The sequence below is a fragment of the Phlebotomus papatasi genome, chromosome 3, assembly GCF_024763615.1.
Source record: "Phlebotomus papatasi isolate M1 chromosome 3, Ppap_2.1, whole genome shotgun sequence".
In the NCBI taxonomy this organism is placed as follows: Eukaryota; Metazoa; Arthropoda; class Insecta; order Diptera; family Psychodidae; genus Phlebotomus; species Phlebotomus papatasi.
The window spans coordinates 71516526-71541997 of NC_077224.1; the positions used below are offsets into that span (position 1 = coordinate 71516526).

Below are 25472 nucleotides of genomic sequence, written 5' to 3' on the forward strand. Positions count from 1 at the left end.
GCTGTGTGCAAACAGGAAAAACCAATTTCCTGGGGAATATGGCAGCATGGATATTCTATTATTTATTGGGGAAATAGCAATTTTTAATTAATATGTACTTGTTCAATTAGCACCTCTTTCATTATTGACACCACGTCAATTTGTTCTGTGGAAATGAAATTAAAAGACTTTTTCGACTAATTTGCTCTCAAAGCAATAAAAGTCACTCATTCATCACTTCACCTCAACAAGATCACATTTCTACACACTGAATTGTGGGCGACTCCTCAATTACTATCATGAGGTCAGGGGTCATTTACGGCGCAAACTTTTTTGCCCCTTTGGCAATGTCAAGAGAGGGCAAAGGGGTCAATTTTGTATCGAGACAAAATAAAAGTTTTTGTGTGACTTATCGGATTGCAATAACTCAGATGCAAAGACGATCGTGCAAATTGTGAAGCTTTCACAGAAAATTGCCATTGGAAAAATTTTTTATATGATTTATATTCCCTCCTGCAAAACATTTATATTAGTCTCTTTGGAAACGACATTTTACAACTGGATGATTTGAAAAGAGATATGGTGGAAAATGGGTAAAAATTCCATGCAGTATATCATTGTATTTCAAGTTAAAGCTTTTCAATGTGGGGGGGCTTTCACGAGGAGAAAATCCTTCGCTATTCTTCAACATCGTACACCCCAAAGCTTGGGCTGCCGCAGAGAATATTTTGCCTCAAAATAGAGTCACGTTCAATGAAATCAAACTAATTTGGTTGGTAGAGACCACAAAAGTACATGTATCTAACGAAATTTGTGCAGACAAAATAGCTGGATGTATATTGGTCGGATAGACTTTAACTTTTAAGTGGGTGAGAGAGACCTTCTTAGCCATAAAAAAAAGCTGAGAGTATTTTCTACGTCCATTGACTCTTGAAAGACGTTAAGAGGAACGTTTTACTTTTTCGCCAAACAGAAAATAAAGCCATTTTGTCCAGTTTATTTCACTTAAAGCTCTTGAGCGATTCTCAATATTGAAATAGCCCAGAGCACATTTTTCTGAACTTTCCAAGAGGATTATCAAATGCTTAAAATTAAGCTGGAAAATGGAGTATTTTGATCAATCACAAAAAAAAATTTAATAAAGTCCTGCGTTTGGAGTAAACGCAAGTTTATTTTAAGTGTTTGTTTTTGCTAAAGTTTTGCAGAAACTTCATGAAAAACAAATTGCGTATCAGAATAAAATTTTAAAGATTTATTTTTTAGATTTATTCCTGTTTTTAATTTTAATGTGAACAATCTAGGTTAGTCTTTGACGTTCACAGAAATGAAAACAAATATAATTTAGGATAGCCAAGCATGTGGCAAGTTAATTTTTTTATATATAGAGCTATTTGAAGCCAATTCCTAAATTGATCTCGGACTCAGCTCACAGTGTTCAGAGGAAAAAAATCATTTAAACGAAAACTTAGTATATTTATCCCTCCATACAGAAAGGTATCTTATAATACGGAAAAACTTCTCACTTTTTTGTTATTTAGTGTAACGGTCGCGAGTGCAAAAAAAATCCCAGATAAATTTAAATCGAAGTATGCGAAAGTGGCTTCAAATTTCAGGCAACTTGCCAGGGGCGTGAAGGTAGCCTATTTCAGAACGGATTACCGATACATTTTGTAAAATCAAAATTTTCACAACTCTTTCTTTCTCAAATGTTTTGAATATGTGTATCCCACGAAATCAGCGTTCTTGTTTTCCTTTTGAACACAACAAATTAAACTCAGTTCAATCGAATTTAGAGTACTACAAATGAAATAGATAATCGAAAACGTTTAGGAAAGAAATGGATGTGAATTTTGAGTTTATTAAATTTTCCTAATAGGGGGAGGTGGGGCTACTTTGAGCTGTGGGGCTACATTGTTATACTATTTTTTCGCATATTTTTATTTTCGCATTTAGACAAAATAATTGTGGGTATAATTAAAATAATTGTAAGAAATAGATTCATTTAGAAATAGGCGAAAAAGCCGTATAACAATCTAGCCCCACAGCTCAAAATAGCCCCACCTCACCCTATAAAAGGTGTGCTAAAGGCATTACTGACAAAATTTAATATTCACTGGCTATTTGTACACTATCCCTGCCCAAATAGTCTCAATATAATCTTTTTAAAGTTGACTTAAAAACTTTAAAGAATTTTATTAATAAACAATCATAAAATGAGCAATAAATAAAAATTAAATGAAATGAGCAATAAAATCAATCGTTTCATTAAAAATCAATTGAATTTGATTTTTACAATATATCGCTGAATATAAATATTACATTTCACGATAATTTCCTGTTAACGATTGATGTATTTACATATGTATAATAAATCTAATAAATAAAAAATCCTGAACATTTAATATCCCTGTTCAATTGGTACATGCAATATAAATAGGAAAAAAATTGAAAGGAGTTAATTAAGCATAATAATTATTTGTTTGGTAAAAAAAAAGAATGATCAACAAAATATTTTATTTTGTTTTGGTAAAAACCGCAAAATTGATCATAAATCATTTACTAAATTGAATTATAAATTAAGTTGCTAAGATATTTCAATTTGTTATTGATTTTTTCTTAATCTCTTATAAGGAGTTACATTAGTCTTGCAGACTAAAAATCGGAATATTTTTTCTCATTTTTTTTTATCGGTGTAAGGGATAAATTATGTGAGGGGGGGGGGGGATCTCAGTGGCGCAATAGATGGGAGATCTCTGACTCGACTCTCATAGCTGTGAGTCCGAGTACCGCCCGGTGCAAGCAACTGAATAAAACGTAATACGTAAAACTGGCGTAATACGTAATACGTACTGAGTAAAACGTAATAACGGCATAAAACGTAATAAAATGCATCGCCTGGTGCATTTTAGATCACAGATCTTAGTTTCGTTCACTCTTATTGAAATGTCAAAAACATGTTTACAAAACAAAAGTTATTGTGCGTTGAGCATAATGCCCAACGCACAATAAGTTTTGTTTATTAAGCATGTTTTTGAAATTTCAATGAGAGTGAATGAGATCTAGATCTAGTCATCTCGCTCATTCTCATAGGAAATTTTGAAAACATGTTTACAAACAAAAGTTATTGTGCGCTGGTCATAACATTTATTATTATTATTATTTATTCGCTCTCAAAAATATTTACAATGTGCAATCATTTTTTAGATAAACAAATAATAAAATGTTCGTTAATCGACAAATGCTTAATCACATAAAAAATGATTTCTTTTCTTTTTATTTTATTTCTATTCTATTTGCAGTTAGACTTTTTTCGTTTCTCACAAAGTTATTCAGAATTTGTGAATAAAGTTGTGAAGTTTGTTATCGCATGAAATTTTCTTTTATTCAATTTCTTGATTTGATTTTTCTGTGATAAGCTCCTTTCTTAAATATAGCTACACTATATTAATAAATGGTATTTGTGATGGTTTGTTAAAGCATATTTAAGTGTAATGATCGTTAAGATTTCATAGCGTTTCCTTGCGCTCTCTGATTGATATTTTGTTTTCTTTTCACATTATTTTTTTATTATTAGGGAAGAATTTTTTTGAAAAGTCTACCTATTACTTCTAATATACGTGTCCTAATGGGTGAAGACTCATTTACATGCTTTATGAACTGTCTGAATTATACTAAAACTAGTCCAGCGGTATGGCTATTATTGTGTGAGGTCCCTTTTTTGTTATTTATTGTATTTTATTTAATTTTGTCGATTGACGGTGTTGCCTTTTGTTTATATGGATATATTTATATTTTTCCAAGATCTTGGATAGGGGGTAGGTGACGGGCGGAAACAATAAACAACAAGTCCAGCTAGTTTCTCTTAAATTTTAAAAAAGGAAACAATATTATTTAGTACATTTTCATAGTATTATTTTGTTATATTATCTCAAAATCTAAAATTTTAAAAGGTCATACGTCTGCAACAGCTCCACCATTTCCGGTTTTCAATATGGATGTGTTCTTAGTACTATAGCACTCCGGTTGTCAGGTTCATAAAATCACAAAGTGCTTCTTCATACCGTGTTTTTATCTGAGTTTCTTTACAATCTCTTTTATATCTACTCGTTAATAATCTATTAAAACCGAATAATGAAACATCCCAAAAATAATTCAGAATTCTATAAAAATGTAAAAATTGATTAAAAAAAGTTAATTTTTTAATATAAATCATAACTTATTTAAAACTGAGTGAAACTCTATCTGTGTTAAAGGTCATTTTCTTAATGTAACAATAGCTTATATTTTTACTTTAAATTTTTTTTTAATATAGATAGATGAGTGCACTAAATCCTTTTACACTCCAACCATTTAGAGAAAAGGAATGGATTAAAATGCTTAATGATATAGTAGGGGAAAGTGCCCATGCTTGATACCATGGGAAGCTTCGTAATGACTAAATTTTCTATGTTTCACTATATAAATATGACTCAACGCAACCATATTTTAAAAACTATGGGAAAGTGGTTAGTTTTTAAAATATATTATATTACGGAGTCACGTTTATTCAGAAACATAGAAAAAAATTAGTCATTGCGAAGCTTCCAATGGTATCAAACATGGACACTTTCCCCTATTATTAGGTGAGATTCTTAACAATCTCACCTACTATAATCCTAACAAAATTTCATGTCCTCCGATCGCGCTCAAACTTGGCCAAAATGTGTTTCGCCACTTCCTGATCACGAATATATGGGGGGCTAAGTTACGTTCCCGGCCGGCCGGCCGGCCGTCCGGCCGCTCTTTGGAGCTTAATAGCTCCTAAACTAAAAAAGATATCGACTTGCGGTTTTCGGCAAAGGTTAAATATCGTATGAAAATTGCAACATGGTGCATTGACCCCCCACCCCCCACCCCTCCTTCCGCCATTTTGAAGACCCCCCTTTTTTTGTTTTCTCAATAGCTCCGGCCCTATGGCATCGAGCGGGCTCAAATTTTAGTGTGTTATAGCTGGGCCTTAGAGCTTTCCATCAATACCAAACTTAAGGTCCCCCGCCCCCCTGACCCGAGCTATAAGGGTCCAAAAAAATTGTCTTAAAGTGGCCATAACTCCGGTTATAATTGTCAGAATTTAAAAAATGAGGGCTTTTTGGAAAGCTCTCGTGAAATGCCACTTCCTCTTCTAACATCGCAAGTTCATAAAACCACCGCTAGGGGCGCTATTATTAAAAAGAAAATTTGTAAATCTCAAAAGTTAAATAACTCAAAAATTCCTTATGCAATCGGCCTGAAATTTTAGTATGTTGTAGCTGTTGATTATACCTATCAAACAAAAAAAACCTTAAGTCGATCCATAACCCCTGACCCGAGCTATAAGGGGTCAAAGTTCGAACATTGACCGGCCTCTATCTCCGGTTCTAATTAACATATCGACATAAATTTTACCTTTTTGGTTTCGTCTCGATGAGCACTTTCAGAAGGAAGTTCAAAAAGTCACTACAGGTGGCGCTGTGATAGCGTCAAAATTCATCGAAATTCAAACTCACTTTTCTCAAAAACGGCATTGTGCAAGTTAATGAAATTTTAGTATGTTGTAGTCCAGTCTAGGACGTTTCCAAAATGGTGCGTATGCGCGCTGTGGTTTCAATAGAACCGGAGATATGAGGGGTCAAAGTTCACAAAATTCAAAAAAATCATATCTCCGGTTCTATGTGACCGATTTTGATGAGTGAGGGCTTAAACGAAAGATCTCACCAAATGCTACAACTTTCTAGAACATTTGAACTTTGTGGAACCAACACCAGGGGCGCCACAGTCGAAAAACCAATTTCAATATCACATAACCTCAATTATCTCTACTGTCGCTGAACCGATTTTGATGATTACTTCGACATAATTGTAGAGCACATTTGTCTCTACATTTCGTCCATACATCATTTTCCACTCAGACTACGCTATCACTTCGATTTTGCCGTTTAAGTGTGAAAAAATTGATTTTTCCCATAATAACGCTTTGAAATCACTCAGATGCCAATTTGACTGCCTCTACTCCACCAAGACACTTAAAATAGGGTTTTAAATGGAAAGTCCCACAAAATACAACAATTCCTTGATATAGTTGAAGTTCAACAAATGACTACTTGGGGAACTCTGGATGAAAAAACGAGTTAAGAAACAAAAAACCTCGATTATCTTGACTTCTCAGTAATCGATGAGATCATGTTCTATGGGAAAATTATAGAGAACATTCTGGTCTACATTTCACCCATGTATCACTTTTCTATCAGTTCATCCAAATCCTTGATATTTTGGTTTAAATACAAAATTTGTATAATTTCACGAATTTGATTCAAGATAACTGAATGGCGTCTCCCAACTTCAGCTCTAAATCGAATTTGCATGCACTCCGAATTAGCTCACGTTAAGAATCTCACCTACATAAGCCGGTTAGGATTATCTGTCCCTTTTGTTTTCTTTTCACATTAATTTTTTATTAATTAGTAGGGAAGAATTTTTTTTGAAAAGTCTACCTATTACTTCTAATATACGTGTTCTAATAGGCTAAGACTCATTTACACACTTTATGAACTGTGTGAATTATACTAAAACAAGTCCAGCAGTATGGCTATTATTGCGTGAGGTTCCTTTTTTGTTATTTATTGTATTTTATTTAATTTAATTTTATCAATTGATGGTTTTGCTTTTTCTTTATATGGATGTATTTAATATTTTTACAAGATCTTGGATAGGGGGTAGGTGATGGGGGGAAACAAAAAACAAAAAGTCCAGCTAGTTTCTCCTGGATTAAAAAAAAACAACATTATTTAGTACGTTTTCCTAGTATTATTTTGTTATATTATCTCAAAATTTAAAATTTTGAAAGGTCATACGTCTGCAACAGCTCCACCATTTCCGGCTTTCAATATGAATGTGTATTTAGTACTATAGCGCTCCGGTTGTCAGGTTCATAAAATCACAAAGTGCTTTTTCATACCATGTTTTTCTCTGAGCTTCTTTGCAATCTCTTTTATATCTACTCGTTAATACTCTATTAAAACCGAATAATGAAACATCCCAAAAATAATTCAGAATTCTATAAAAATGTAAAAATTGATTAAAAAAAGTTAATTTTTAAATATTAATCATAACTTATTTAAGACATATTTTAGACATATTATTTTTTTAAGACATAGAGGACATATTTTCATAAAAAAATTATTCTAAAGCCCTTTTCAAGCTATTTTTGAAAAAACACACAAAAGACTGCAAATCGTTTGACCAATGCAAGCAACAAGCGGCGAGACATGATAATGACGTTTCTTTCGCCGGGAGACATCAGAAATTGCTTCGCTTTCTTGTTGCTTTTTGCTCTATAGGGGGAAGTGGGGCACCTTTGAAACTGGGGTACCTTTGAAATTAGGATTTTTCACCTAGTTTTAAATAAAATTGAGCCATATCATAATATAATTTAGCTTCTCAATATGTTTGTGCAGCTAAATTATATTGCGATAAGGCTCAATTTTATTTAAAAATAGGTGAAAAATCCCAATTTCAAAGGTGCCCCAGTTTCAAAGGTGCCCCAGTTTCAAAGGTGCCCCACTTCCCCCTACCTTTTGTTACTTTTTACCCCAAGTGGCCATTTTTAATAAAAGGATTTCTGGAGAAAAGAACTTTTGTGAAATTCCAAAATACATAGCGGATTCGTATTAAAAAAATACAAATTATTTAGAAAATATTCACCAGTGCGTCAATTTCGGAAAATAAGTAGGTAATAATTGTTATCTTCTGCAAGGAAAATATTTCAAAAATAGGGCTAAAAATTTCGATCTGTTTTATTTTCTAAATTCCTTGTTCGAATTCAAACTTACGACATTGAAGAAGGTCTATAGAGGCTATTTATAGAAAAAAATTTGAGCCGCTATCTTTTGTACCTTGGAAGATACTGAATTTTGAATTTTTCCATTTGTGACGTTTTGCCCCAGTCTCCCCTATTATTTTGCGACGCGGTAAATTTGAAAACGCTGTGCTTCTTCTTCAGAATAATACTTTAATTTCTTTTATCAAGGTCAAATTTTTAAATATTTTAACCATTTATGGGAGAACTCTGGCCAAAAAGTACTGTTTGTTAATGCATTTCTATTAAATAGTTAATCAAAAGAAAGGCCCTGCGGGTATGCAAAATTTCTCGATGCATAAAGCCAATTTACGCGTTTTCACGGTCCCGAAAATGTGCATAATACTGGGATTGAGTGTAGTATCATTGAAAATATATAAGACCACAGCAATTTCAGCATGAAGAGCAAATAACAAAGAAAAGCACGAACTGTGGGATAAAAATGCAAGTGTGAAATGAAGTTCTGAGGAAATGAATTATCCAAATGAATTTTCTAGTTTAATCCACACCCGCGAGACAAGAATCCTCATCATTCAGCACAATTTATTTGATCATTCTAGCAAATAGACTCTATCATCAAATCACATTCGCAATATTAACAGTGTGAGATATATTCTGCATATTTAATTTTGTCTCGTGGGGCAAATGAAAATTTCCGGGAAATTGAGTGAGAAAATATGCTATGGAAGCAGCATGAAAATTTCTCCGTGTCTTTTCTCACTTTGCAACATATTCACAGGAGGAAGGCGCTAAAAGAAGACCAGTGAGGGTGCGTTCAAGAGACAGCAATATGTAAATCAAATTGTAGCAAATATTTGTGAAACCATTTATCATTGGCTTCTTGTGCGAAAGACTGCGATGTGAGTTTCCAGCAAAATGAGAATAAATTTTCAATGGTGATCCAAATATTGGAGGAGTCAATCTCAAGAACTCAATATTCCACCTCCGAAAAATGTTTACTCAACCAACTAAATAGAAGCACATTGCTGAATTTAAGGAAAAAAAATGCGAGGAAAATTGCTACAAAAATACCCTCAGAAAGAGTTAAATGAAATAAAGAAGTCAATTTTAGGAGAATGAGAGAAAAAATTGCTCTTGAGAATTTCCAGAGGAAAAATCAACGTTGGTGGTAATAAAAGGGGAATGTTTGCCATGTCCCTGAGAAAACAGGACAAAATTCAGGGATTTATCCCTGAAAATAGCTCAGCACGTCTTGTTCCATTTACTAAAAAGGACACCATCAGCATTTAACATTTCTTATTGCACTTGCACATTTCACTTAATTAATCTCTTAATGCTAATGTTTGCATGAATCTACAATAAGTATTTCAGTGAAAGGAGATAGTGTATAATAGTTTTAGAGAATAACCATAGCTGGGTGAAGAGAAACATTCAAGATATTTAATAGAATAACAAACGGTAGACGTGTCTCATTATGACTGTTCTGCAGAATTTAAGTATCTTTTACTTAGTCACAGCTTTAGTGTAGTTTCTTTAGAAGATTTGGAGTAAGGGTGATGTTAAAGCTTAACTCATTAGATATCTAGGAAGGGTAAGTGTGCCAAATTTCGGCATGGTTGCATGCAAGCGCCAAAGTCTCAAGTTTGAAATGTAATATCTTCAATACAAATTGAATATATTTGTTACTTTTTTTAAGGTGTGTTGCTCGGAACCTTGTACACTCGGTCCCGGGATTATGCACATTTTCGGGACCGTAAAAAACGCGCGAAATGTCATTATGCATTGAGAAAAATTGCATACTCGCAGGGGCTTTCTTTTGAATAAATCGGCCGTAGAACGAATTTACGAACGGAGTAAAAGTAGTTCAAACAAAAAGATTCAACTGTTTAATAGAAATGCATTAACAAACAGTACGTTTTGCCCAGAATTCTTCAATAAATTTATAGAATATTCAAAAAAAAATTATAAAAGAAATTATAGGTTTTATTCCGGAAAATGAGCATAGTGCCTTCAAATTTCCTGCGACACAAAATAGTATACATTCAGGCGTATTTAAAAAATGATTTCATAATTTGACTCCCAAAAGTAGGTAAACTTGCATAATTGTATGTGCATAATCTCGTCAGGTGCATAATTTCGAAGAACATAATGCCGGGACTGAGTGTAGACAGTTTATCCTCTTTATAATAATAATAATAATGCTGGCACAACATTCCATGAAGGAACAAGGCCTTCCCACAAGGGGATTTCTAGACATGCATTATTATTATTTCTTGTACGGGATGAGGTTGGTAGTTGCATTCCCGTGGAATCAAGTTCAGTGAAGCTCACTGGATGCAATCCGAACACCTTTAACGCCAGAAAAATTCCTGGTGACCTAAAGGGATTCGAACCCAGGACACTTTCATCATAGAGCGAGTGCTCTACCACTTGACCCATTGAGTGCCCGGTTTATCCTCTTTACTTTCTTTAAAATCATTCTTAATATATTTTAAAATTAATAAAAATGTACACATAGCATTGGTGGCTTATTCCGGCCATCTTCATTCTCATAGTTCATTGTCCTTTCAGAATTCTCTCAATGTCTTTCTCAGATCATCTTGTTCGTCGAAGAGACATTTTTTGTTATTTTTTGCATTGTATAATCTCTTCTCGAGTATCCAAAAATTAACAGTTCATGGAAATTTGTGTAACAAAAATTGTGGCCGAAATTGCGAGCTGGCCGGAATTTGGTACACTTACCCTATCTGAAGTAGTTTCCAGATCCAATAACTCAGACCGACTCAAAACATTTACCAAAGGTTTTAAATTTCTAAGCAAAAGCAATTGTTATAATTCTTCGAGATGATTTTGATCTTATATCTTTTAGTATATCACACGGAGCGAAAATTTTTGACAGAAGAATTGTTTGATAAGAAATTATAATATTTAAACCATTTGGATAAACCCTGACCATGAGGTCCCTATAGGATTGTCAAAAAATCTTTGCAAGCGATTATAAAGGGGAACATACACTGCTGGAAATAATCATAGATAAACTTCTTAACACGGGAAAACTCTGAAAAAAATTTATTGATGATTATTGCCATGATTAGATCAAGAAGATGAACTCTCTCCGGATGCGTCAGGGGGTGTAATCCTTTCAGGACAGGAACACCAGGAACACACAAAATTCTATGCCAAAGCTTTCGACGTTTCAACGAGTCTTCCTCAGTGATCAAATCTGTGATTTGTCTCTGAAACCTTGTCTACATTGTTTATACACTAGTCCAAATGAGGATTTACAGGGAAACTTGGGAATTTGTCGTGGGTACTCCTTGATCAGTTCTTGTCAGTGTGTACAAGGTTTCAGAGAGGTTGAAGCGTCGAAAGCTTTGGCAAAAAATTTTGTGTTTTCCTGTCCTGAAAGGATTACACCCCCTGACGCATCCGGAGGGAGTTCATCTCCTTGACTTTATGCTAATTGTCGTCAATAATCTACCAAAAATTGCCATATTTATTGCCAGTAGTGTACATATACTGAAAAACACGGTTAAAGTAAATTTAGAATACTGCCCAGGAACGTCAAGAAATCAATTCCGAATTCTATCCTGACATTGCAGGGGATTGGAGTATACAAAACATTTACCAATGTGTCCTAATTGATTTAATTAATTAATTCGGTTATTGAATTTACGAATGTGCTTACGATGTTTTGAATAAAAGCTGTAATTAGATAGGGGGAGCGCAGGGTTCAATTTGCCAGCAAAAAATGTTTCTTTTTGCGTATAATTTGTAGCCTAGGTACCCAATGTAGCATCAAGTATGGCTACGTATAGAACCGTGTGATTCAAAGCAATAAAATCTTAATTAATTTTTTCTGAAGAAATTATGAAGAGGGGTAGCAAAGTGTTCCAGGCTTTGTGAAATGCTCGGACGTAACTTATATTCCATACCTCAAAACTACTTTCGCTTCATTAACCGTTTACCGGTTCTCAACAGATTAAAACCGATTGATAAATTACTCAAAAAGAGCCCCCAAAATAATTTTAAGAATCATAGAATTCATTTTTTGGATGAAAATTACTTATCGTTTGCATTGGCATTGACTAAATTTGCCCCGGGCCGGGGTAAATAGATCTAATTCGGGGTACATTCAAACATTACTTTCTAAATCAAAATTTTAAAATAGACGTAGGGGACAATAGGCTAATTGTGAACTGAATCTTAATCTTGAGCTTTGAGATTCCCTTCCTGTTTTATATGGGCCAAAGAGAAAGATAAGGCATATATACTCTAGCTAAAATGTATAGGTCTTGTACAACTTTGTCGATTTCTTTTTATCTTTGACAATGCAGATCAGGATTATAGGTTAGGATTATAGGTTGTGAAGTCGGTCGGCAGCCGCAAACAGTTGATTGAAATAAATTTGAATTGAATTATACTCGGTTCACAAGTAGCCTATTGTACCCTATAATATAGGGGAAAGTGCCAACGCTTTCCACGGTCTCAAGCTTTATAATGATTAAATTTTCCCAATATTTTTCAATAAATGTGACTTATCGCACCCACAATTTAAAAACTAGGGGAAAGTAATAAAAAAAGACATTCAAAGGAATTATTTAAAGACAAAGAATTCTGTGTTTAAGCCTTCTACTTTAGATTAAAATTACGTAAATTTCAGTGTATCAAGTAAGCTAATATGTAGGGGAAAGTGCCCATGATTTTCACAGTCCCAAGCTTCATAATAACTAGGGTAATGTCCTAATTCAAAACCATTTCCAGACGCTTTAACTTTGACAGAAGATTCAACACATTAACTTCAATTTTTTCTGAAGAAAATTACATAAATTTGCTTCTCGACTCTTCTAGAATGTTATTGTTTAGTGAAAATTCTTTAGATATAATTTAAAAACTTCTTAAATACAAGAAAAATACGCTAGTGTAAAATGCTTCTTTTGGAAACAAATTAATCCAAATGGAGACAAGGGAAAGTTTCTAATTGGAGACAAACAGTGTAAGTGAAACCGCGACGAAAGGCTTCCAAAACCTTCTTGAATTGCTCTTGAGAGCAGGATTTGTACATTTCTCCTTACCCATCTAAAACAATAAGAAAATCTCTCCAAAAAAAAAATCATATTTCCGGGGTTTCCTATTGAAGCATTTGCAGAAATTTTAGAAAAGCCGTTTTTGTTCACGAAATTGGTAATTATTTTATTTGAAAACTTGACGTACTGTTAACAACAAAGATTAGCACTTAATTTAACCAAAATTAGCCAGAAATATGACATAAATAATAAATAAAACGAATAAACAAAATCACCTCATTGTGTTTTTCATTGGAGAACATAGTCAGATATATGAAAAATTCGATTGTGAAAAGGTACATTTTTGATTTTTCTGAGAAATTAACAAATCAAAATTTGTGAATATGAATGGATTTTCGCTTTATTTGGAGCAAAATTAACTATATAATGAAATTGAGGTATAGAAAATATATAAACATAGTAATTTAATACTGTATTTATCATGAAAACAATGACGTTTCCATTTGGAATAGCGAAAAATTTCCATTTGGAGAAGGTTTTGAATTAGCTTAATTTACCTTAATTTTTTCCTATGTTATTGAGTAAATTCAACTCCGCAATATATTTTAAAAAAGAATAGGCAAAATCTACTCAGAACTATTTTATTATTCAAATTTTCTTTACGATGCAATTACGCTAAAAAGAGCTTTTATTTAAGCTCTAATATTTGACATGAAAAACGCACAATCTCAAAAAAGTCCTTTACGTCTTTTATCGTTTGTATTTAACTCAAATTTTAAGAAGAAAAAATTATAAAGAGATTTATTGAATGAACGATCAAAATATTATTTTTTTAAAGAAAGATTCATCCTAACGTTGCAGTTTATTAATAAAATTTGATCAAAGTCCATGCAGAAATTCCCTGCAATTGCTGGCAGAATAATCTTAATTTTTGCCTCCTCGGCTCAATTGAAGAGAGGGTTAAACAATGAGAATTGAATTAAGAGGAATAAACCCAAAAATTAATTGACTCATCCGCAATTGCTGTGAAAGAGTTAAGCGACAATTCATGATCATCACTCAGACTGAACAAGCACAAATTCTTAAGCATTCGTCATTGGAGCATTTTTGCAACAACCTGCAATTTTTTCACTAATATCCCATTTGCATAGCAGACAGGTTTTAATTAATATTTTTTTTTAATAAATAAAATTCTTCAATTGTGAGAGGTTTATTTTAAGCTGATTCTCTATATGATATTACGGAGTTAAATGCATTTTTTCTAGGGGATATAGCAGGGATTTAGATTTAATTTATCCTTTTTAAGCTTTGCTGAAATGGTGACAGGGTTACGGGGTATCATGGATGGGAAAAAAAGTGAGGAAGTTGGTGTACAAAAGCTCATCATGGCCCCTGTGTATTTAGTTGTGAACATTGTGTGTTTGACTAAAGTTACATGGAGCAGTGAATTGTTGGCTGGTTGTTTTGTTGTCTCTTCCAGCAACACAAATCTCTTATATTTCTTTTTTTTTCCTCGGTGTCTTTAGCATCTCTGAAAATGGTTATGAGATCTGACTGTTTTTGGTTAGTTCAACTTTTCAATTTTAATTGCTCCATCGTGGTGACTCACAAATCTACATGTTTTCTTGACTTTTTCAATGTGTACACTTCTTCAGCATGAGTCTCCAGATGAGGCGGAACATTTGCACGATCTTATGTGAGATACGCTCATCCATAAATTCATTTCATGGTAAATCATCCCAGAGTTTAGCTTACAAATTAGTGTCAGACTTATTGGACGGTACTGTTGTCAATTTGCAGATGAGTTCTGTTTGATACATCAATCGGCAACAGGTGGTTTAAGATTCAACTGTTTCTGGTATTTGTGCTGTTTGTGCGAAAGTGGCTTATGTCAGAATTATATTGTTGTTAGTTTTATTGTTTACCCCATCTTTTTTTTTCTTGTGAGAGAGTCCCATAAAATACAAGCGAATAACTCTATCGATTTTTACGACTTTTCGGTCCCATGTAAGATGATTTATTTTAGCTGAATTGAGGAGTTTACTAACCCTCGAAAAATCCCACTCATATCCAATGCGGAGTTAAATTTCAGATTCTCCGAAATCAATGGAGAGATAAAGGAATTGGTGCTGTTAAAATACTTTACAACGGTATTTATACATTTCTATACACGTAAGTGTGATGTTAAAAACAAACTTAGGACTTTGAAAATGGGCATCAGGAGCCTTACAACAACTAATTGTTGGCTCAGAGCAAAATAACATAAGAAAGCATGACCGCACTCTCCTTCAAAGATGCACAACACCTTACACCTCTCACTCAGAGGGGTAACCTTAGGGACATGATACTTTATGTACCCAACCAGTCTTAAGATATGCACAATAACGGCAGAGACTTTAGCCAAGTACCGTCGTTGCGGGTGACTTTGCACGTTTTTTCGCTGTTTTTCAACTTTGGCCTCTAAAAGTGGATAGTTAAAGTGAGGGGAGGGGGGTTTTTGAGTAAAATTATTTGTGTTCAGTTGTTAATGAATGGATTTTGTGCCACTAGCATTAATTTTATAAAATTTTACTATGTTTAAAAAAATCAAGAAAAAATGCTTGCACTGGGGATAAGGTGCGGGTGACTTTGCACTTTTTACTAAATACTAAAAAATTAACAATTTCTGATAATAAACGACAATGAAGATCTTCACATCTAAGGGTAAGATGCATGAGATCTACAAGTTGAGGTGGTCGCCATCTTGATTTGACGTTTCTGTCCGCCATTTTGAATAACTGTGAAAATCTAAAATAGGTTCGATTGGGTTGAAATTTTAGTATGTTGTAGCTGATATCAAGACCTTTTCAGAACGTTTCTATGTTCCGGTCTACGTCAAGTATTTACCTTGATACAGAGGCTCAAAGTTCAAAAATTTGAAATATTCATATTTTGGCGATCTTTATTTTCTAATCCTGAATTTTAAAACCTAAACGAAATGCCTCAGTAACCATTAGAAATGGTTGAAGCTTTTATTTTATATATTTTTTTACTCTTGCAAAATTAAAAAAAATAAATGAAAAGTGCATTTATTTATTTTTTTATTTTTTCATCTTTGCAAAAGTTTTTCAGATCTTCAAATAATATGCTGTTATAAAGAAAAACATTACTTTTCTTTTTGTTTGTTATTTAGATCTCATCGCCTAACGATAATACTGCCTTTTTTGTTATGGTTTCGATAAAAGAAGCTCTCCGTAGTTCTGTATTAATGAAAATGTCAAAATTTTGAACTTAGAGCTGCAGTATCCAGACAATCGCTTGACCTAGGTCGGATTTTATATATGTTCTGAAAAGGTCTTGACATCAGCCAGAACATACTAAAATTTCAGCTCAATCGGATAATTTTTTTGTTTTGACAGTTATTCAAAATGGCGGACAGAATCGTCAAATCAAGATGGCGACCACACCATCTTGTAGATCTCGGTCATTTTATCCTAAGTTAAAAAAAAAAATTGGATAATTTTTGGCCAAATAGTTCTATAATAAAGCTTAAGAAAGTCCATTATATGCAATTTTATAATAGAAATCATGCGTTCTTAGGAAGACTGTAGTGAAAATAAGGAATTTACTAAAAATAATGAACAAAATCGAAGTGGATTATTCTAGCCAGATAAATTTAGAATAGATTTGGGCAATTTACTTCTCTGAAATCGATTTTGGAATTGCATCTTCAGATAACTTTTTTGCGGAGTCGTTTTTTGACAAAATACCTATACTAGGATTTCATTGACTATTACTGACACTACAAGAATCCTTTTGAGGATCATTGTACCTTACTTGGTACTTAACATATCCCTATATACTTTGACATGGTAGACCGGATCGGCGAAGACTATCAATAAGTGCTAGAATTGTTCAAAGTCTCACGAACAGCAGAGTGCAAAGTCACCCCCCGAGTGCAAAGTCACCCGCAACGACGGTAACCGATTTCGTCATTACGATAGGAGGAAATGGGGCACCTTTTAATTGGGATAGCTTTGAAATTAACTTCTTCTCCTATTTTTATATGAAACTGTACCTTATCATGATATAATTTAGTTTCACAAACCAATTGCGAAGATAAATTACAATATGATAAAGCTCAATTCTATTTAAAATTAGAAGAAAAAGCCCAATTTAAACGCTGCTCAAATTCAAATTTACCCCACTTTCCCTTACAATTTTTTTTAAGGACACTCAATAGATCAAATAGTAGTGTGCTTATTCTATGATGCAAGTGTTTCGAGTTCGAAGCCTCATTAAGCTACATGAAATTTTTCGGACATTGAAAATATTCGAATTGCTTCCAATGAGTTTCACTGCATTGGATTCCATGGTGCATTAGCCTAAGTAGCGAACGAGACGTTTAATTACTACTATTACTTCTAGGTAACTCCTAAGGATGATTAAAGCGTGGTTTCTACAATATGAATTAAAAAAAAAACAAATCGATTATCGGTTCATAACCATTTGGAATTAGATCAAACTTGTCAAGATTTCCAAGACCTGTTCAATACATATAAACTTATTCTAATCGGTTAGGAAACACGCCTTCCAGACCTGTTTAATCTTTAATCGAAAAAAAAATCAAAAATGTCGCTTGGTCGAACGAATGCGAAAAAGACTTTGTAAGAATTCCGAAAGGGCAAGGAACTATGAAAATCAAGGTCGCCGAAATATTACCCAAAGTTATGTCTGCATTTTTATTTATTTTAAAATGTATTAAGAACAATTTGAGAGAAATTAAAAACGATAAACTATCTACAAGCTTCCATATAAAACTCCTTAAAAAGAAGTTGCAAAAAAAAGTAATTTTGGATTAAAAATATTACACTTCAAATTCAATTTAAATTTTCACATAAGGTCCGGTAAATTATTATAAGGGAATCCATAATGATCCCAGGAATATTAAGAGAATTATTGCTAATATTTTTTTTGCTTGAGATACTTCAAAATTCGAACAGTAAGTATTTCAGTCATCACATGGATGAAATGAAAAATAAAATGTCTTTTTTCTGATTAATTTGAAACCAATTTTCGACTTTTCTACACTCAGAAAAATAATCGAGTAAAACTTACTCGAATTGATGTTGAATTAACTCTTTTTCGTTGTGATTTTGAGATTAACTATATTTTAGAGTTGATTTTACTTATATTTAGGTGTAATATTCGGAAGAGTTGTTTTAACCTTTCTTCCTAAAATTTACATGACAAAAGAGTTAAAATAACTCTTATTAAGACTGCAAATAACTCGTTTTAAGAGTTAAAATAACTCGTTTCAAGAGGTAACAGAATCTTTTTAAAGTTAATATAACTCTTTCGAATCCCAAAATGGATATGTTTTCTAATTTTGTTTTTTAATTTTTTTATTTTATCATTTTTTTAATAATATTTTCTTGACCGAGCGAAATATCAAGTATGATTTCCGCACATATCTTCATGAAACACTGTTAGGTATATTTCAAGTTGATGTTCCATATGAACTTTGTCACACGAAAATCTTCTTGACTGAAGTATATTCTTAAAACGAAAACACTTAAGCATATACTTCAGTCGAGATACAATTTTACATCGAAAAAGAGTAATAATTATATCGATATCCGACAAATTAATTCAAAGTGCACGAAGAGTTGTTTCAACTCTATTTACTAAAATTTACAACGAAAAAGAGTAACAATTATATCTAATTGGAATCTTTGGGATGTACTGCACGAGTACGGACTGGATGAAGAATTGGTAGGAGCCATTCAGTCATTGTACAGAGACTGTAGTAGCTGTGTTCGTGTAAACGGATCCAAATCGGAAGGTTTTCAAGTGGGTGTTGGACTGCGTCAAGGGTGTGTTCTATCACCATTGTTGTTCATAATATACATGGACAAGATTATGGAACGCAGTCGGGGGCGGAATGCGATTCGTATTGGGGATTTCAGGGTGAGCCATCTCCTCTATGCAGATGATTTGGTTCTTTTTGGATCTTCCGAAGAAGAGCTTCAGCGCACACTTGACCGATTTGTAAATGTTTGTGCCGAAACAGGTATGAAGGTGAACGTGGATAAGTCGGAAGTAATGGTGATTTCCCGACAATCTGTGGAATGCACTCTACATGTTAGTGGAGACTCATTGACACAGGTGGAGAAGTTCAAGTATCTCGGGGTGTTATTCACGAGTGATGGTAGGATGGAGGCAGAACTCTCGTCGCGAATCGGTCAGGCTTCTGCAGTAATGAGGGAGCTTGGCAGAAGCGTGCTGAGGAAGGTCGAGCTTAGTCGATCGGCTAAATTATCGGTCTTTAAAGCTGTGTTCATTCCTATTCTCACCTATGGTCATGAGATTTGGGTAATGACCGAAAGGGTAAGATCGCGAGTACAAGCTGCCGAGATGAGGTACCTTCGAGCGGTTAAGGGAATCACTCGTAGAGATCGAGTGAGGAATGTGGCCGTTCGTGAGGAACTAAGAGTCGAGGAGCTGCTTCTTCGGGTTGAGAGATCACAACTTCGATGGTATGGACATGTTCAACGCATGAATGAAGAAAGATTCCCCAGAAAAGCTATGCAAGCCATTGTGAGGAGACCTCGGCCTCGAGGCAGACCTAGGACAAGGTGGCTGAATCAAATTCAGAATCTTGCCTTGGAACGCCTCGGGATCGAACTCGAACATCTTCCTGAAGTGGCGGAGGACCGACAGGCGTGGGCTGCTAGATTGGATGTCATGGGCCCGCGACCCCAATAGGGATAAGCGGTTGAAAATGAATGAAAATGAATGAATGAAAGAGTAACAATTACATCGATATTCGTAGAGTTAATTCAACTCTGCCATAGAATTGTATTAACTTTTTAAGTTTTTTCTTAGTGTAAGTAAAGCTTGGAATACCGAAATGGTTTAAAATACATTTTGAGACTTTGTATGACTTTAAAATACAAAAAGTATAGTCGAGCAAATATTTTACAGCATAGACTTAATTTTATATTAATTTATGAAACATAATATGTAAAATATATTTAAACAATTTTTATTATTTTCTCAATTTTGCGACTATTCGACCATGTGATTGGCGGGGGGGTATAGTACTAAACTACTTTTGAAAATTATAAATGTCATGACATCGCATTTTAAATTTGTCTTCCTTAAGTATAATAATTTTTTTAATTAGTATTTTCAAATCTTCAATACTCATAATACCAAAGAAAGTGCAGAATATTTAGCAATAAGCCTCACCACTCCAAAAATACTAAGAGATTTTTTTAAATGTGCTTTAATTTTTTATTTCAATAAATACTCTAAGTTATTTTTTTTAATAAGATAATTAATTATTGCATACAGGGACTTTTCCCATAAGACTCCTGAAATTACCCAGAATTAGGAGTTAGGAGATAATCAATGCTACATAGGGGAAGGTTTAAAGGCTTTGTAGACACTCTGGCTTCGAAAACCTCTTTCTCCCATATTTGTTTAATAAACCTGACCTAATTTTTTGAGGAAATATGTGACTTAAGACTAGCTCGATTTATTAAAATATATTATTATTGAAAGTTTAAATTTATTAAAAGAATATGGAAAAAAAATATGAAGTGTTCAAAGTCAGTGCGAAGACTGAAATCCTCCCCCTTCAACTTTAGTAAATAACTTTATTTTTTACCATTCCTACCAAAGAGTCAAGAAGAATATGCAGTAATAAAACTATACTCTTATAGGCGAACTACCTCATTCTGTCCTTCCAAAGAACCATGGGATATTATAGTACATCTATTGTGTTCTCTGTGATGTTTGAGCAATAAAATGGAATTTTGGATGGCCAAAAACACATAGAAGTGTTACATTTATCGAATTTCCTCTTCCCAATACTTTCGACTGTCTCATTTTCTCTTTGCCTAGCATTTCTGGCAACATTTCAGATGAAAAAACATTATCGGGTTTAATTTTTATTATTATTATTATTCTGAATTTTAAATTCTTTTGTTGAAAACAAGACTTTGCCAATTAAACTTTAGAATAATGTGATAGAAGTTTTATGTTTCTTCTCATCATCAATAAACTAGATATTGAATCTGCTGCATAGGATACCGATAGGTATTTCGTCATTGAAGAATATAAGTGCAATTAATAATTAACAATCAAAGCCTATTCACATGTAATGGATACGAACATTATAGTTAATTGAAGGAGCATTAAAATTGACCCTTGGGGGATAATAAGTTAATTAAAGAGTACTTTATATTGATTTATTTTCTACAAATGTTAAACAGGTGAAGAATGTTATTACTCTACGGGTTTTAGAGTAAAGGCATAACCTCGTTTGTTTGTTCTAAAAATCTTTCCTTTTATGAAACTAATGAAGTTAAGCCGTGTGGCTTAATCTTGAGTCCGAAAGAGTCTTTATAGAAGCACCATTAGCTTTGATAAAATTTAAATATTCTACATACATATACTCTGCGAACTATATTTAAGCAATTTTGTTGTTCCAAAATGCTCAAAATTGAACTATTATATACTTAGTTGCCGAATTTAATACAATTGGTGAAAATTCAATATTTACGTAGTAAGAAATTGTGTATTAGGTTGACGTCATGGGCTGAGGGAATAGAAGGTTTGGCGAGAAGGAGTAAATTTCCCATTGATATTTTTAGACTAGCGCCTTCCCCAAATATTATCAATGAAAGGCCTCAAGCCATAGAGGAAGAATAAGAAAGAGACCAGCGATAAGCGTAATCTTATCTGGCGTCTCCCACATATTTTAATGCTATCATCTCACCTTGTATTTTGCAGTTGGCACAATCGCTCAGTGATCCTCAATCTCGCGCCCATTCACAATGCCATCGCCGGGCGTCTTGGGCGACAGCCAGCACAATTCGGCAGAGGAGATCCAGATCGGCCTGGCGCCCTACATCCAACACTATCTGTCACAGACCGGCCGGAGACACTCCTGTTGCAGTGTCATGTTGCCCGTGGCATTCGAAAGGGCAGCTCCCAAGGCCTGGTGGGATCCCAAGTTCGATTCAGCCATCCTCGAGGGTCAATACCAGTCCAGTGTCTTTCCTCAGCTGCGTCTCAGATTTCGGTATGTTTGAACTCTTGCCCACTTACACCATATTTCATTCGTCTGAAACTCCTCCTGTCTTGGCCATTGTCTATGTAAGTTCATGGTTGGGGAGTGCCAAGGGAGTTCGCTTATCAAATGACTTGGCAAATGTTGCCAGCAAATTTGACAATTTTGTCATCGATACCACTTGCTGAGCATTGAACATTGTGTCTAGGTTGTTTTGTGTGTTGATACACTATGTGGGTAAATTTTTGGTTCAGTAAAAAACTGATATGGCATACCAAGACAAGATTAATCTGGGACTAACCAGATTTAAAAAAAGGTGGTGAAAGATTTTAAATAAATACACAAAAGAATATAGGGGAAAGTGCTCTCCCTTCGAACGTTCATGCCTTCGAATAATGTGAATTTTCTTTTATTTTTTCTAAAAGACTTACATATTTCTATTAACTCTTTCGTCTCTTTTGGGACTGTAGTACCCAAAGAAGCATATGCATTTTCTATGAAAAGCAATGTTTTTTAATTATTCAGAACTGATAAAAATCCTATTCTTGTGGATGATTACAAACTATAAGGATGTCCAAATGTAAGATATTTTTTGTAGGACCTCAATTAATTCTTGAGCTTAGATATTTTTGATTAAAAATTGTGAAATTGGCTTGCAGCATATGCTGCGGTCCGGAAAGAGTTAAATATATTAGTTGGCTTATCATCAATTGTTGATAATTCTGTGATAATTTAGTGAAATCTCTTACGAAAAACAAAAGAAATCCACATTATTCGAAGGCATGAACGTTCGAAGGGAGAGCACTTTCCCCTATGCTTCTAAAAAAATAATTGTTATTGAAAACCCAAAGGTAATACCTCTAACCAGGGGCCCATCAAGTCTAATAAAAAGTGAAGCTATTTTTCAGTTTTCCTTGTAAAAATTTTGCAGATATTGCACCGCGACTTAAACAAATTTGCTCGTAGTTCTTGTATTATATCGGCGAACATTATGAAATATGTATTTTTTAGATAGTTTTTAATGCACGATTTCGAAATATATCAGACTGATAAGTCAATTCTCTTTAGGAAAAAACTTGCCAATAGTCTTCAGTGCCTCTATGCAAAAACGTATGGAAAAATGAAATGTCGAGAAGCCCCTGCTCTAACCGTTTGGCTCGTCTGGCATTGAAAATAATTTTAAATAAAGGACAAACATCTGAACGTTTTAGTATTTTCAAAAATGACCCAATAACTTAAATACATTTTTGAACATTAGATACAATATTAAAGGATCTCTAAAAAGTTTTGCTCATTTTGAGGCGTTTTATTATCGGAACTGTAATTTCTTTTTGGCTGTCTTTTGTTGTTTTTACATATTAGAAATTATCGTTATGGCATTTTATCTTACTAATTCATTTTTTCTTTAGTGAACTTAAAATATAAAAACTTCTTAGAAATCCATAAAAAACAATTCTCTTTACAAAATTTAAAATTATCTTTACTAAATAAAATATGAAAATTTATTTAAATTTAAGATAAATTTTGTATTTTAATTTAAGAATAGTAAATGAGTTTAAAAAGTCGTAACTTGCAGCAATATGAACATGGGGACTCCATCGAAGTCCCGAAAGGCAAAATCCTGAATTAGTAAGAGTATCAGAACTCTTTCGCGATTGCACACGCTTTTGCAAGAGGAAAAGGGAAATTTTGAGATGGGGTTTTGAAAAAAAAATTACTGTGCACTGGACAAGATTTTTGAAATCAAAAAAAAAAAAAAGAAACTGATAACTTCTTCAAACACTAAACCTACCGACTGTTTTTGGTCGTTTTTAATAGCGCGCTCGGTCAGATAACAGACCACAATAGAGCGGTAGGATACTCATCAAATTTTTCTTGGAAAAGAGGAAAAAATAAAAATTTAACCACTGAAAAATATATTACTTGCATATTTTTGGAAATTCATATAGTTTGATAGTGACATTTTACCGTTTAAATATGTGTTAATTTTGAAAAAGTTTTAACCCTTTAACGACGAGACACTTTTTACGGACTGAAAATCAACAATAAAAATTAAACTGAGAAACATAACCAATAAAAAGTTTTACATCTAACTTTGGAAAGTCCAACAGAGTCTGATTCGGTGTATTTTGTGCTTCTATGAACAATAGGGACAAAAATAGTCCAAAAATTCAAGTAATTTTTCTGACAATACCAATGAATAATATTTTTCGCATTAATAAAAAAATATTACGTATGAGTATTGTAGTTTTCATTGCCAAAAGGGTTTTGCTTAAAATAATTGGAATCATTTATGAATTTGAGAATTTAAGATTTCGCCATTTTTTACCTTAAATATTTACTACATAGCAAATAGCTAGAGACTTTGCAAAAAATATTCTAGATTCCTTCAACCTTCTACTTTACAATTATGTACAATCATTAGAAAAAAAATTACTTTAGGTAATCAGGAAAATTTATTTTCTTTATGGGACACCGGTGTTCAAATCGTCCTTAAAGGGTTAAATCGGTCAATTTGATGGGGTCTTTGGTAGGTTCAGTCTTAAACTCGTATTCGAACTTTTTTTAAGGAGTGTTGCTTAGAACCTTGTAGACAGTTTATCGTTTTTATTTACTCTAAAATCATTCTTAATACATTTTAAAATGAATAAAAATGTCGATATAGCTTTGGTGCCCCATTTCGACCACCTTAATTCTCATAGTTCCTTGCCCTTCAGGAATTCTTCCAATGTCTTTTTCACGTCATCTCGTTTATCGAAGTTACATTTTTTGGTTATTCTTTTGCATTGTATAATCTCTAGAGTATGTAAAAGCTTAGAATTAATGGAAAAACGAGGAACAAAAAAGGTGGCCGAAATTGCAAGCTGGCCGGTACTTGTTACATTTACCCTATTGGCTTCAAAATCTTTAAATCAACTTCTAAATCTTTATTTATATTTTGCATTTGTGGGACTTCAATCTCAATGCACAAATTTTTCACAGCAAAAAGCAAAACAAAATTAAATTTTAGTAGTGAAATTATATTTTGTTAGCAAAAAAAATCAAATATGATCTCGTGCTCTTTTATGGCCTCTACACACTAGAGAAATTTATGTCCATATTGGAGAGTTTTTCCTAAATAAGCGTATGGGAATTTGCTTCAATGGATATAAATTTCTGTAGTGTGTAGTCGCCATTAGTGGCATTTTTTTTAAGTTAAACTCAATAAATTTAATAAAAAGAAATATAATAAATATGCAATCCTAAAGTTTTTAAAATCAGTAAACGAAAAGTGTGTTTTTTGAAAACTGCTAAATTTTTGAGACGAATTTTCCAATTGAGAGGGCCATTGTAAGAAATACCATTTTTATTCTAGTTCCGTTTGTATGGTTGCAGCATTGCCTATAGCCTGTCCAATCTCGCAGAAACCTTGAATTTTTTGTCAATCTATAAAATTAATAAATATTTTATATGATATGATAAAATATCAAATATTTTTAATTTTGTAATTCTAGGCAATCACTTTTTTGACAAAAATTCAAGATTTCTGGTAAGGGCCATAAGCATACAGGCCATAAGTAATACCGCAATC

The 25472-nt window shown here is 33.3% G+C and overlaps 1 protein-coding gene across 3 annotated transcripts in view; it reads left to right on the forward strand.

The window, feature by feature from the left end:
• The window catches only part of LOC129808218 (adenylate cyclase type 9), a 70329-nt gene that overhangs the window by 28035 nt on the left and 16822 nt on the right, over positions 1-25472 (forward strand). For all 3 annotated transcript variants that reach the window (XR_008752354.1, XR_008752355.1, XM_055858023.1), the window contains exon 3: positions 21622-21913. Coding sequence is in view for 1 of the 3 variants with exons in the window: in XM_055858023.1 (XP_055713998.1) it covers positions 21666-21913 (248 nt within the window). In the remaining 2 variants the exon portion in view is untranslated. The remainder of the gene's footprint in view (positions 1-21621; positions 21914-25472) is intronic.